Source organism: Aquarana catesbeiana, linkage group LG05 (assembly GCF_042186555.1).
Source record: "Aquarana catesbeiana isolate 2022-GZ linkage group LG05, ASM4218655v1, whole genome shotgun sequence".
Lineage (NCBI taxonomy): Eukaryota > Metazoa > Chordata > Amphibia > Anura > Ranidae > Aquarana > Aquarana catesbeiana.
This window is the reverse complement of record NC_133328.1, coordinates 459,419,113-459,434,744: the sequence shown is the minus strand read 5'-3', so window position 1 is coordinate 459,434,744 and position 15,632 is coordinate 459,419,113. Positions and strand designations below refer to the sequence as shown.

Sequence of the window (15,632 nt, the reverse complement as noted above, 5' to 3'; positions counted from 1 at the left end):
TCTATAAGCGGCAGCACACTGATGTGTTACAGTGTGTCAGTATGTGCCGTGCAGAAATGCAACATATCCAACACATTGGTGTGAACTGCAGCAATAGGACATAAAGCAAATTTCCTTGTCTGTGCAATGGGACTGAAATAGGAAAGGTTCCCAATGAGGCTGCTGTGAACCAACCCTTAGGAATAACATTACCATAATTAATAACTCCACTGTGAAGGATACAAAAGAACTGTCAAAGGAAAACTTAAATGGTTTTAGGTCAGTTTTTTTTTTTTTACAATTTGTTTTATGTTTGTTCCTAAATGGGTGTTTTTTCCAGTATTTTTTATTACTTCTGTTTGTTTTACAAATAAATATTTGATACAGGGCGCACCCCAAAAAAAATTATTTCCAGAGCACATCAAATGCTTTATGCCTAAATGTTTCTAATGGAAACACTTTAGGTTTGGTCTGAAGAGAAAGGAGGGGGATGAGTTAGGCTCAGTTCACACTGCTGCTGCAGACTTTGCCCTGCCACTTCCTTCCAACTTGGAACCTGTTTAGGAGCCTGTACAAGGGCTGGAATCGCACCCAAGTCAGACCAAAGTAATGCACCTTTTCTAAAGTCAGAGTGACTTGTGTAGCATCAGTTAGGATGGCTCTCATAGGGAAACATTGAATTTGACATGTCATGCAGCTTGGGATCTCACAAGTCGGATCCCATGTCGCAGCAGAGTGAAACAAGCCTTACTTCTCTGACTAAATCAGTTGTGTATACTTTTTTTTATTTTTAGCTCTATAAACTACATACTGTTTCAGAAAACAGGTAAGTGAGGTCGAAAAACAAGTGAACAGATGCCTTAACCTCCCTGGCGGTAATCCAGAGTGTGGCTTGGGGTTAAATTTCAGTACCATTAGCGGTAATCCCGAGCCATCCTTGGGATTGCATCTCAGGATCCTGGTGCAATGTACTTACCTTGTCCCCAGGATCCTGCGATGTCCCCCCGCTGTGTCTGCGGGCTCTGTCCTCTGCCCGATTCTGCCCGATTCCTCTGTGTGCCGGGCTCCGTTCCCTGTGCGACGCACGGGGGGCGGAGCCCGACGGCAAATTCAAAAAGTACACAATACATAACACATACAGTACACTGTAATCTTACAGATTACATTTCTGTATGAAATCATTTCACATCCCTTTTGTCCCCAGTGCTTTGTCTAGTGCCCTGCATGCAGTTTTATATTATATATACTGTTCTTTCTGCCTGGAAACTTGAGATTGTCCATAGCAACCAAAAGTGGTTTTAGACCAGCTAGAAAACAGTGATAGTAAATTAGAACACTTACAGAATGATAGTGAATTGTGAGGAAATTCATTTTATTATTATTATATTATTATTTTTTATAATTATTTATAGTTATTTTTTTATAATTTATGATTTTATGTTTCAAACTTTATCATACCCAGGATGTCTACTAGACTCTTGTTTGGACAGATTTAAGTGTGTTATTACTAACGCCAAATTTCTATGCAAAACAATGTACCGCTTTGAGACGCAAAAATCTGACATAATCATACCGCCAGGGTGGCTATAGTCACCATTGCGGCTAAAATATATACAAACCACATGCCCAGCCAGCAAACTGCTGGATTTTATCTAGGAACTGTTTGAACTGTTTGAATCTACACTGGTCATATAACAGTGGTCCTGGAAAATGGCAGGCACAACCCAACCAAATGTATGTTTCTTTTGGTTAAACTGTATTTTGATAAACAAAAGGAGATTTTGAGTCACATTTATTACAGCTGAAAGATGCCTTTGTAGCTTAGTCTTTAGTGAGCAATTATACGTTATCCTTTTGTGCATAAATGAAGGCCCTTATATTTTGTTTACATTATTTTTTTAACCTCCCTGGCGGTATGATTATTTCAGATTTTTGGTGCTGAAAGCGGTACCATTATTTTGCATGGAAATTTAGCATTTCTATATTTTAGGCCTGTAATTCTTAGGAATAACTCACTTAAATCTGTCTAAACAAGAGTCTAGTAGACATCCCGGGTATGATAAAGTTTTAAACACTAAATCATAAATTATAATATAATAAATAACTATAATTATAAGAAATAATAATATAATAATAATAATAATAATAATAATAATAATAATAAAATTATTCAATAATGTAATCAAATCAAAAACACTGAAATTTGCTCAGTTGCAGAATTGTCGCTGTCGTTACTTTCAGTGTTTCATGATAAATTTCCCCAGAAATCACTATCGCTCAATTCTGCAAGTGATTCTAATTTATTATCGCTGTTTTCTAGCTGGTCTAAAACCACTTTTGATGTAAAGGAACGGTTTTTGGCTGCTATGGACAATCTCCAGTTTCCAGGCAGAAATAACAGTTTTTATAATATAAAACTGCATGCAGGACACTGGACAAACCACTAGGGACAAAAGGGAGTTGAAATAAATTGATACAGTAATGTAATCTGTAAGATTACAGTGTACTGTATATGTATTGTGTGTTTTACTTTTTGAATTTGGCGCCGTTTTCCATCCCCGTGCGTCGCAGCGCTCGCAGGGAACGGATCAAGCGGAGGACGGCTCGCTCACACTGCTGGGAGACATCGCAGGATCCTGGGGACAAGGTAAGTAAGCTCTTCCTGGATCCTGCAATGCGATCCCAAGTCTGGCTCGGGGTTACCGCTTTTGGTACTGAAAATCCACCCCGAGTCAGACTCGGGAATACTGCCAAGGAGGTTAAGATGTCCTGTCACTGCTACCATTAACAGATTTGACAGAAAGGTCAGGTTCTTTTTTAGAAAGTTCATGAAGGTAATTCATTTTATACATTCTCTTCCTCTGCCTATCAGTGAGTAAGTGGCCCTATATCCCATAGAGGCTCTCTTAGCAGGTCCTGACCATCCTAATCATACTTTTCTTGTATGGATCATGCTAACCTGAAATTAAAGACTCCACTTTTTCCTGGCTTTTTGGAAAATTGGGCTAGTGGAAAAAAAAATCAAGATGTTAAGGTTATTTTATACCACTTCTATAAGTGAATAATTCAAGGAATTTATTTTAAAGTGGCTGTATGCTTGTACCAATTTCCACTGTGCATTGCATTCGTTGCCATAGTTTATTCATCAAGGTGTTGGAAAGGATGAGGAGGGCCATTGCACATAAATGGGGGTTCTGTCCATTTATTCAAGCATACAGTAATGGTCCAAAGTAGTGAAGTTAATATCAAGGATTTCTGGTAAGGCTGTACCATTAGAATTTTAGGTCTATTTATTCCTGGCTCTAACGACTTATACAAAGATTAGGCTCAATCCTTCATTTATTAAACTGTGCAAAGAACAATATGTCTTTACACTGGAAGTCATCATTAGCCCCACCCATTATGTCATGGTTTAATCAGATAGATCAGACACTGGTCATTGAGTATATAATACAGGATAGCTGATAATCTTTTATCTTTAATATGTGGAGTGCTTGGAGAGAAATTAGGTTATCAACAGAATATTTACAGATTTGTAGCTCTCTGAATTAAAGACTTAATGGACTTTGGATTAGGTTTTCAATTTTACCATATATTTGTACACCATGAAGACGCTATTTATATTCTTATGGATAGTGTCTGAACTCAAGGAAATCAATGCTCTCTCACTCTCCCTTTCTCTCTATCTTCTTCGTCTATTGTCTTAATATATCAGTATGTTCTCTGCTTGATGTTGTTTTTGTGCAGTTTTTAATTCATTTTGATTGAATAAATTGAATTATAATGTTAAGACTTATGCCCCGTACACACGGTCGGATTTTCTGATAGAAAATGTCCGATCGGAGCGTGTTGTCGGAAATTCCGACCATGTGTGGGCTCCATCGGACATTTTCCATCGGATTTTCCGACACACAAAGTTGGAGAGCAGGAGATAAAATTTTCCGATAACAAAATCCGTTGTCGGAAATTCCGATCGTGTGTACACAAATCCGATGGACAAAGTGCCACGCATGCTCATAATAAATAAAGAGATGAAAGCTATTGGCCACTGCCCCGTTTATAGTCCCAACGTACGTGTTTTACGTCACCGCGTTTAGAACGATCGGATTTTCCGACAACTTTGTGTGACCATGTGTATGCAAGACAAGTTTGAGCCAACATCCGTCGGAAAAAATCCTAGGATTTTGTTGTCGGAATGTCCGAACAAAGTCCAACCGTGTGTACGGGGCATTAGATGGAAAAAGCAAATTACCATATTTATTGGCATATAACACGCACTTTTCCCCCTGAAAATCAGGGGGAAATGATGTGTGCGTGTTATACGTCGATCCCTGCTACTCGGAGTGGAAGAGCACAGCTGGATGACACGGAGCCGCAATCTCCTGTGTATCTGGCGCGGGACTGTGTGCAGACCACTGCTCTGTCCATCATATGAGCCGGGCGGGACTGTGAGTGACTGAGCGCCGGATAAATAGGAGATTGCGGATCTGTGTCATCCAGCACTGGTGCGGCTGCAATCATCTGCAAAGGCGAGTCTGCAGATGTATACTAAACAGGCTGTAATCATGGGCATGCTAGAGGCTGCAGATGGGCAAGTTAGAAGCTGCAATAATGGGCACACAAGAGGTTGCAGATGGGCATGTTAGAGGCTGCAGATGGGTACTAAACAGGCTGCAATAATGGGCACATTAGAGGCTGCAGATGGGCATGTTAGAGGCTGCAGATGGGCAAGTTAGAGGCTGCAATAATGAGCACATTAGAGGCTGCAGATGGGCACTAAACAGGCTGCAATAATGGGCAAATTAGAGGCTGCAGATGGGCATGTTAGAGGCTGCAGATGGACACTAAACAGGCTGCAATAATGGGCACATTAGAGGCTGCAGATTGGCATAGATCAGGCTGCATTGATGGGCACTGGTGAGGATGTAGAGCACTGATCCTTATTTTTAAATTTAAGTTCTTTTTCTTAAAGTTAAGGTGTTATACGCAGGTGCGTGTTATACGTCAATAAATACAGTAATTGTTTTACCTGGGGATCATTTTGTTAATCAGGATTTTTTTTTTTTTTTTACATCTACTAAAAATTAAATGACTAAAATAAAAACGTAATTTTAGTTTGCTATTTAAAAGTATCTTATATCAGCTGGTAGGTAAGGAATTTCAAAAGATTCTTGTTCCTTTCAATACTTCCATACATATAAAGAAGAATGTGAATGTCTTCATACTTGAGTCAAGCTTAAAGAGATTCATCCTCCAATCTGCAGTTTAATTTTCACAAAACTTGGAAGTCAATAGTTGGCAGCCGCTATCTCCAGACATCTCTGTTCTGACTGTTGTGTCCCTGATTCCCTGCAGCTGCTTCCTGTTTTTTTTTCTTTGAACATATTTATGTGAATAGTTTCAATACAACAAGCACACAGAAAATAGAATATACGCGTCAATAAACAGGCAGCCATCCCGGACATTTCAATCATGAGTCTCTTGCTACCTACATTTTTATATCAGTGCTTTCTCCATAAAATTTCTGTGCATCATTTAAAAGTTTTTTTTTTCTCCAAGCTAATAACATTATTAAATGAATAGTCATTTAGCTGCATGTGAAAAAATGCTTTAAGAATATTACTTAACCCCTTCTCGCCCACCCTAGCAACCCTTTAACACTTTCTGAACACCCAGGGGGTAGGAAAGTTTGGTGATCATGTGGCTACTGTGATTGGCTGTTACAGTGGTCAAATGATCAGGAGCTGGTCTTGATTGTTTATCCGGACTGAGAGCTGTCTGTGCTGAGAGAGTGTAGTAAGTGGCCACCCAGAGATGCATATGTGTAGCATGTGGGTATCAAAGCCCACATTGTCGTCACACAGGCAGCAACAGGATAAAGCATATGTAAATACTAACAATTACCTTTTCTTATTTGTTCATTTTCGGTCTGTTAAATACACCATTCAAAGTGTTTAAAGTGGTTGTAACCCTAAAAAAAAATGCTCCTGTTCCTTTAAGGCAAAAGATATAGCATAGTGCTTTTGCCATGTCAATTGTCCCTTTCTATGCTGTACAATACCTGGCTGATCCTGCCTGTTCTTGTCTTCCCCTTTGTACCACGTTTATCATTGCTGCTGATAGCGTGATCAGTTCACCTGCCTCTGTCATCCAGCTATCTCATCAGTGTCTCTGCATCTCCCCAATCCCTCTCCCTTCCTTGTCCATTCCCTAGTCTGTGTGAGAGGCAATCTCCTCCTCACCCCTCCCCTCTTTTCCCCTCCCCACTCCTCTCATGCCTGTGTAATTCTATGCTCTACAACTGCTCCAGTGCTTGTAAAATAAAGAAACATACTGTATATGAATTACTTTGATGCTCCTCGTTTTAGGTCCCTGTTCAGTACAGTGTCTGTGTTTTACTGCTGTGCAGTCACATGACCTCCCTCTGCTAGCTTGCATTCATCATAAGGGAATCTCAGCCTCTCCCACTGTGGTCTCTTAGATCAGGAAGGAAAGCAGAGGGAGGTCACATGACAGGACAGCAGGGCTCTGCAAAGAAGGTAATCAATAAATGTGACTTTACAACCATTTTAAGTGAAAAAAAAAAAGAAAAAAACTGTTAATACTGACAAAAATCTGCTAACCCAAACTTCCTGTACTCTCTGCCTCTGCTGCAGTGTTATCAGTAACCATTGCTCCCAGTCCTCCGTGTGGACTTCAGAACATCTTCCCCCTATGTTATAAAAATGAGCAGTAGAGGTGGTGTCCTGTAGGCATAAAATGCTTGCTGTTAAAGGTTAAGGAAAAAAAGCCTAGAGAGAAAAAAGAAAAAGCAAACTCAGCCACCACATCTAAGAAATGAGAAGCTGTAAAATATAATTTTTTGTTCTTGAATTTGGATGCCCTTTTATTAAAAACAAAGAAATATGTAAAAAGAGCTGGAACTCACATAAACCAGTCATATTTTATTGTAATTCCTCGAGCCAGAAGAAAGGTCAAACTTTCTCCACTTTGTAAAGTTAACAGAGCTTTTACCTAAGGATGTTGTCCTGCTAACAAATTAAATCAGTAAATGCTAGTATACTACCAAAACATTAAAGCAATACAGATATGACTTCATAGTGGTCTTTGCAACAGTAGTACTTTTTGTATACAGGCATTTTGGAGTCATTTCATTTATTTATAATGATATGGAAATTGATAGATCAGGATGATAGAAATATTTTGGTACAGGTAGTGGATGTGCAAAAATGATAGGTAAATGACAACTTTTATGTAGCAGTTTCACTTGGCACAATCATTTTGTCTGAGCTGGTCCATTCTCTTAAAAATACAGAGCCATTTTTCTGACAGTGAATAGTTAGAAACTGTACATTCACTTTTTAAGCCATACTTACCTGGTTGCAGGATCTGCACATCTAAAGTAATCACCCACCCCCAGACTCTGCATTGTCCTGCTGAGGTCTGCTCCTGCTTCTTCCCCCTGCTAGGTCCCAAGCCACGTGACATCATCGGGAAGCTGCCGGCTCTTCCTGGTTCGACTAGTTCTTCAATGACGAGCACTAGCCCCCCCCCCCCCTTTCTCAATGAAGGACTAAGCCTCCTGAGATATGTGATGTGACGTACATATCCCAGGATGCACAGCAGGCAAAATGCACATCAGTTGCCCAGGCAAATGACTAGCATTGGAGGGGCAGATGTTTTTCTTAAAAAAAAGAAAATACTTAAAAAAAAAAAAGAAAAATGAAGAGAGCTTATTTTGCACAGCAGAGGGGTGAGAGGGAGGCAGTATCTGATTGAGGGTGAAGACCCACTTTAACTCAATCTTTGCACATTAAAGCACTACATATCCTCAATGGAAGAAAACAAAAATGTAATAATTTTACAGTACTTTATGAGTTCCTCATTTTACAACACATCCTGCGTTTTCATTAGAGTAAGGGTTTTCTTTAAATATAAAAAATATAACTAAATGATATGGGATGTTTGGAAAAAACAATATCATTGAGCACAACATGTTCTTCCGCCAAGGATCTGATGAATCAGTATCAACCAAGTTTTATTCAACCTTTTACTGTTTCATTAAGAAAACCTGATTTTAAGGACTTTGTGCAGATTTGTTACTTGTGTTAAGTGCTCTCTTTGATAATCAATGAACTTCCTCTTTTACATAGGATTGACAGAGTCACTTCTCATTAAAGCTTTGCAAATTGGGTAGTTTATAAGAATGTATAATTAATTTTCAATTTTTTCCCAATATACTTCCAGGTGAAGTGCTGCAAATACTGGCCAGATGATACCGAGATATATAAAGACATTAAAGTGACATTAATTGAAACAGAGCTACTTGCTGAATATGTAATAAGAACATTTGCAGTGGAAAAGGTATGTGTTTATGTTAACATTGTTTACTGGGTTTACTAATGTAGAAAAGGCATCGCTATAGACAAACTCTGATCAAAACTGTTTTGCAGGGATGTTAGAAAGGTAAATGAAATGCTGACTTTTTATATTGCTTAGGGGCTCGGTTGGTGACGTGTCCCTATCAGAATTCCAGGGCCATCCAAATGTTTTTGCTAATTCAAAGTTAAATGTTGGGGTTGTGCTCATCTGATCATAATCATTATCAGTAATTACCAAATAACTGAGGATTCAGCTACAAAAGAGTCACTTTAGTTATAGCAATAGAACAGGGGTCAAAAAACAAACATTTCTGCATTCAATATTTTGAGTTAGGGATGGCCTACCATAAGTAAAATGAGCAAGCTGCTATAGTGTAGCTGGTTATGGAGGTAGCAGACATCCACATGGAGGCAGTAGATATCCATATTTATTACATAACTACATTGATAACCTGTGTGTTTCCAGGCATTGTGTTCAGAACTTACCATTTGGATTCTGCAACCACCCGCCCCAAGCAGAAGAGAAGCTCTGTGCTGGTTCCTATTTACGTGAAGAAGCAACAACACTTCCTATACCACCTAAGAGCTTCTCCTCTAGTAGGATTAGGTTGCTGGAGAATATGAGGTCTATACAGGAATCCTAATGCCCTGTTACACACCTTAATACGTTAGCCCATTCCTAATCCCCTTTGTATATTTTGCCAGGTCTAAGGAGAAGTGATTTTACAAACCACTGAAGCACCACCTCACAGTCCCTAGATCACAGAGTATACAGTATGTACTGTATATACACTTATGCATTTACTTTCTCAAACAATATGTGCAGACATAGCCAAGTAACCTTGTTAAACCTACTTTTTTAAGTTTTTCAACCTGGCTTTTGGTAGGTTATACTATGGTGAATTATATATTGTCAATCAATGTATAGGGATGTCAAGATGTTATTGTAGGCAAAGACTGGTATAAAGTGGTGGATGAATTTGAAATATAGCATTGATATTGCTTAGTAAGCAACGGTGTATTTATAAATTATACAGAAATTTGTCCTTGTGACATACATCTTTTTATAATAGGGTCAATGTGCACCAGACAAATGTAGACAGCAGGTGAATGTTGCTTTTACAGTCAGCAGTAAATACAGCTTTTAATCCATCATGCAAACTTTAAAGCCTGAGCCCTCCATGCTTCTGAAACTGCTTTTAAATGTATTTCATTTATTTTTGGAAATTTAAAATGATTTAAAAAAAATGTATTTCTGCCTCTCCAAGATATATCCAGACCAACACACTAGAAATCCCAGCTGATTTGCCAATGACATGGGGGTATTGAGCATGTTGATACCAGTGCACATACCCTACAGCGCTGAAGGTGTTTTTAAAAGGGTTTACCACAAATGGGGTACCTCTCTCAAATCAATGGTGTCTGGTGCTGCCAAGCACTGGGCTTTTTAGCTCCAATAAGGTGATCACTCCCTCCCAGGTGAACTGGTTTTAGGGGTCCTTTGACACCCCTAGTGGTTTAAAACAGACAGACAGGGAACTGTGCAAATGATGTAGTTATATGAGGAATGATGTATAGTAGTTCCCTGTTCCAGTGTTGTACAGTATTTGGAAAAGTACAGTAGGAGGCGAATGTAATTAACACTTTATGCTTACCTCCAATTGTCCTTTTTAGCTATATTGTCACAATTTAATACTCTAGAACTGGTCATTGTGAATAATTATCTGCAAGGTCCAGGGACAAAGCATTATCCACAGTTCCTAACTCCATACTGCTTTTTTGCTATAAGGTCAGAGATTTATATAAAGAAGGCTTCACAAATTGCTGAACAGTCTGTTTTTAAAGTGCTTGTCGACATCACTCTTAACGTGAACTTTGGAGTTTTTGGAGAGCTTTTTTTGTGATTGGCAAAAGCAATTTTGAAGTAGAGAAAGTCCTTTCTGATAAAGAAAGTGTTTCCTGATTGCAAAAGCATCCTGATCATTTTTTTAACTTAATACCAAATGTGTTTTTTTTATTTTATTTTTTTTACTTGGATGTCTCAGCATGTGTTTTCTCTTTTGCCATGACCATTATCATTACATTTTTCACTTCTCACAAGTTGCACTGACAAGCCATAGTTTCTATACATTGTTTTAATGCAGAAATAAAACTGAACTCCAGGGAAACTGCTATACAGTATACACAGTTGAAATATTCAGATGAGAGCTGTTTTACCTGCTAAAAGATTTATATTTCTGTCTATCCAGTTCTAAAATGTACATCTGCCTGGCAGGGTAGAAGATCTAAATTTTTACACTGCTGCAAGCCAAAGTGGATTTTTTTTTTGTTTCGGATAGCGTGAAAGAATTAGAAGTCCACTCAGGTTTTTTACTGCTGTCCTGGGTTCTGTTAGGCCTCATTTACATTTTTGGTTGGGTGGTGGTAAAGACACATGGTTTAGCTGTGTTTTTATGGCCCCTAACTGCTCCTGTATCAAACACAGCAGATGGGGTGTACACATGCTGGGGCACGATAACAATGATCCCTGTCACACTTGGAGAGAAATGTCACCCGGTGAACCATCGGTGTGGGTTTTTAGGGGTTAAGGCAGTCGGGAGGAGGCAACATTATGCCTCCTCGCCTCCTGTCAAATGCCCTCTGAAGAGTTCATCCACCGCAGTTCACTCTGCAGAAGGCACCAAAAGTGTAAATGTTCACTTGGAGAGATGTACTATCACTTCCTGCTGATGACTTCTCCTGGCAGGAAGTGGGGGAAAATCTGCACCAGGGACACAGATATAAATAAAAAAAATATGACTCTATAAGGCTATGAGTTCTAGCCTTACCCTACTCAGCCACAATGTTATCTTTTTTTTTGTTTCATAAGCAAAATGTTATTTTTATTTCTGTCCATGTTGTTGGAGAGTTATCCTCAATTCCTGTCTGGTAAAATGTTGGTAGCAAGACAGGAAGTGAGAGGAAATCTATCTAATGGAGCTCCTGATAACCATAAAAACTTGACAGGTGTAGTAACCTTTGTCCACTGTAAAAAAAAAAAGGCTAAATGTTTAGCTGGACATTTTTTAGAAACACTTCTTGGTCTTGTCCTTCTCTGTAAGTCTGTTACAGTAAAAGGAGACGCCGATGACTGATGAGCTTATTTTCTCTACTATCAGCATGTTCTTGTTCGCACCTATACAATGCAGCATAATTGAGTGACTACTTGTGCTGCTTCTCACACACCCAGTCTCAGTTCTGCTTCAAAAGGGACTGCTAGAGAATGATACCAAGGCAAATATAGGTACTAACTGCTTGGATTACAGCAACTAAGAAATCCAAAGAACAGCTCCCTGCAATTGAACACTGTGAATATCTACCTCTCTGGTGAGGTGAGAGTTCTCTGACTTCCATCGGTGCAGTCTCCAGGAAAATCTTCAGCTTTTTATACTTCTGAGATTGTTGAACACCTTCATGTCTTCTGCTGCTCATTGTGGTTCCTTCCTCCCACCCGTACATCACTACAAGACTCAGCAATGACAGTGGCTGATGGGAGTAACCACAGTATGAGCCACCTGACATTCCCAGAAGAGTCAAATGTGGAAAATTTTGCTGGAGGCTTCAGGGCTGTGAGTTTTTTTACTAAAGCTGGAGAGTGCAAAATCGGCTCACTTCTGCATAGAAACCAATCAGTTTCTAACCTCAGCTTGTTCAATCAAGCTTTGCCAATAAAACCTGGAAGCTGATTGGTTTCTATGCAGAAGTGAGCCTGATTTTGCACTCTCCAGCATGACAGAGGTGTTCAGACTTGCTGCCCACCTCAGAAGTAGACATTCACAGTCTTCTGTTGCAGGGAGCTCTTTAAAATTGTTGAGAGAAACTACAGAGTTCTTTATAAAAAATATACATTTATTGGTGTATTATTGAATATAGAACTGCATTATTTGTTTCTTATCCCCTTCATGCCGACCGTACGCAAATTTGTGCACATGGCTCAAAGGGGTTATACCGGGGTGATGCCTGCAGCGGGCGGTTGGCTCTTTAGTGATAACAAATGCGGCTTAAAGCTGCTCAGCTGTTATCCTAAAGGAGCGGGAGGGAATATCCCCCCTCCCACCACCTTCCGCCATTCTTCCTGGGCCCCCCATCCCACCAGGAGACCTGAGCCACCAGTCGGCGTGTCCGCCAGCTAGGCTGAGACCCGAACAAAGCCAGGTTCAGGTCTGCGATGTAAAATCCGGTTTACTCGGCTGCCAATGGCGTTGATTTTAAAAAAATGACATTATTCAGAATCGCCAATTTTGGCGATCTGAATACTTTTAAGTGCAAAAGAGGGATTTGGGGTCTTTTAGACCCCCGATCCCTCCATCCCTCCATATTGTCACCACCTATTACTGTCACAAGGAATGTTTACATCCAAAACATGCTTAATGGGTGCAATGTCCAGTGAGTAAGCTGGCCATGCAAGAACTGGGATGTTTTCAGCTTCCAGGAATTGTGTACAGATTCTTGCAACATGGGGCCGTGCATTATCATGCTGCAACATGAGGTGATGGTCGTGGATGAATGGCACAAAAATGGGCCTCAGGATCTCATCACAGTATCTCTGTGCATATAAAATGCCATTAATAAAATGCACCGGTGTACATTATCTATAGCATAGGCCTGCCCATACCATGACCCCACCGCCACCATGGGACACTTGATCCACAACGTTGGCATCAGCAAACCCTGTAGAGTGAAAACCATGATTAATCCATGAAGAGCACACCTCTCCAAAGTGCCAGATGCCATCGATTGTAAGCATTTGCCCACTCAAGTCGGTTACGACGAACTGCAGTCAGGTCGAGACCCCAATGAGGATGACGAGCATGCAGATGAGCTTCCCTGAGACGGTTTCTGACAGTTTGTGCAGAAATTCTTTGGTTATGCAAACTGATTGTTGCAGCAGCTGTCCAGGTGGCTGGTCTCAGAGAATCTTGGAGGTGAAGATGCCGGATGTGGAGATCCTGGGCTGGTGTCTGCGGTTGTGAGGCCGGTAGGATGTAATGCCAAATTCTCTGAAATGCCTATGGATACAGCTTATGGTAGAGAAATGAACATTCAATTCAAGGGCAACAGCTCTGGTGGACATTCCTGCAGTCAGCATGCCAATTGCATGCTCCCTCAAAACTTGCGACATCTGTGGCATTGTGCTGTGTAATAGAACTGCACATTTTAGAGTGGCCTTTTATTGTGGCTAGCCTAAGGCACACCTGTGCAATTATCATGCTGTCTAATCAGCATCTTGATATGCCACATCTGTGAGGTGGATTGATTATATCGGCAAAGGAGAAGTGCTCACTAACACAGATTTAGACAGATTTGTGAACAATATTTGACAAAAATTGGCCTTTTGTGTACATAGAAAAAGTCATAGATCTTTAAGTTCAGCTCATGATAAATAGGGGCAAACACAAAAGTGTTATGTTTATAATTTTGCTCAGTGTATTTACTCGGAGTAACATCATCTTTCACATTATATAAAAAAAATGGGCTAAGTTTACTGTTTAGTTTTTTATTAATTCATGAGTCTTTCAAATGTCTTTTTTCCCCAAAAATTGCCTTTGAAAGACTGCTGCACAAATACCGTGTGACATAAAATATTGCAACGATTGCCTTTTTTTTTCACTAGGGTCTTTGCTTAAAAATATATATATAATTTCTGGGGGTTCTAAGTAATTTTCTAACAAATAATAGGGATTTTAACTTGTAAGCAACAAATGTCAGAAATAGGCTTAGGCATGAAAGGGTTATATATCTGTTTGGAGTTTAGCTTTAATATATAATAGTCAGTATCCCAGACCACCCAGCACTCCCATACTCCTAATTCTCTTTTACTTTTTTATTTTTATGTTAGCTTGCAATCAGTATGAACTAAAATTCAAAACAGCATCCAAACCCTGTGAAGTTTGCAAATTGCACTGAATAGCATATGTCTGCATTGATGAGAAAAGTGTGAAGACCTCCAGTTGGAGATGCTTCTTATTAAATCTCATGTAGACTCGATTCATCTGCTGAACAGATGGAGTTCCATTCAATCCCATTAGAAATGGTAGCACTGTATTAAAATGTCTTAGTTATTGAGATTTATGATCGTCACTACAATATTATATCTCTGGCAAAGTATTGCTAGAACTGGGGTGAATTTAGTTCATATCTAAATATTTTTCTGTTTTTAGATGGAGCATAGTTTTATTTCTTTTCCTGGTGATTTATCTCATATCAAATTTTAAACATGTTAGAATTTACAGATTATGAAGATCTTTTTATAGTCATTAAACAGTACCACATGTTTAACCGGTACAGCTCTCACACCTGTACCCCCTATGGATCAGAAACATTTTTACCATTCTGCTTTGGCCCAGTGTTATTGAGTAATAACTTTGTCATTACTTAAGATAACAAAGCGATGCATATATACAGTATTTTGTTAGAAAAAACCAAGGCTTTCTTTTGACTATATTTTCTTACAATACTATTTTATTTTTATGCAATTCAAAGACAGAAAAGGTTACAAAACTAAAAATAATGCATTCATTATTGTTGATTGTTGATTCATTAACAAAGCATTGCAGTTATTTACAAAATGACAATAACATTTTGATTCTGGTACAAAACATTGCAAAATTATTTGCAAATTAAATAAAGGCATGTTTTTCGATTGTGCACTTTTTTATTGCCACACTTAAGAAATTTTTGAAACAAAATTATTACCACTTGCCGCCCTCCATATAGCAAAATGATGGTGGCAAAGTGGTTTCAATATCCTGACCGGACGTCCAGCAGGATATCAAGCCGCTACGCGCCCCTGGGGGCATGCATCACGGCGATCGTTGTTGCAGTGTGTCACTCTGACACACTGCAACTCTCTGACGGAGACTCTTTACCACGTGATCAGCTATGTCCAATCACAGCTGATCACAGTGTAAACAGGAAGAGCCGTTGATCTCCTCAGACGCAAGTAGAGCAGAGCCGATCGGCTGCTCCTCTGACGGGGGGGTCTGTGCTGATTAATTATCAGCGCAGCCCCCCGAGGATGCCCACACTGGACCACCAGGGACGCCACTAGGACCACCAGGGATGTCACCACCAGGTATGCCAATCAGTGCCCACAATGGATGCCAATCAGTGCCCACAATGGGCATCACTGATTGGCAGGCATTATTGTTTGGCACTGATTGGCATCCATCCGTACAATCACTTAGTGTACATTTGTGCTGCCTATCAGTGCTCATCCGTGCCGCCTATCAG

At 39.7% G+C, this 15,632-nt stretch overlaps 1 protein-coding gene across 10 annotated transcripts in view; it reads left to right on the top strand.

The window, feature by feature from the left end:
- The window catches only part of PTPRM (protein tyrosine phosphatase receptor type M), a 1,075,005-nt gene that overhangs the window by 982,467 nt on the left and 76,906 nt on the right, over positions 1–15,632 (top strand). For all 10 annotated transcript variants that reach the window (XM_073631370.1, XM_073631374.1, XM_073631369.1 and 7 more), the window contains one exon: positions 8,227–8,343. In XM_073631370.1, coding sequence (XP_073487471.1) covers positions 8,227–8,343 — 117 coding nt within the window. The remainder of the gene's footprint in view (positions 1–8,226; positions 8,344–15,632) is intronic.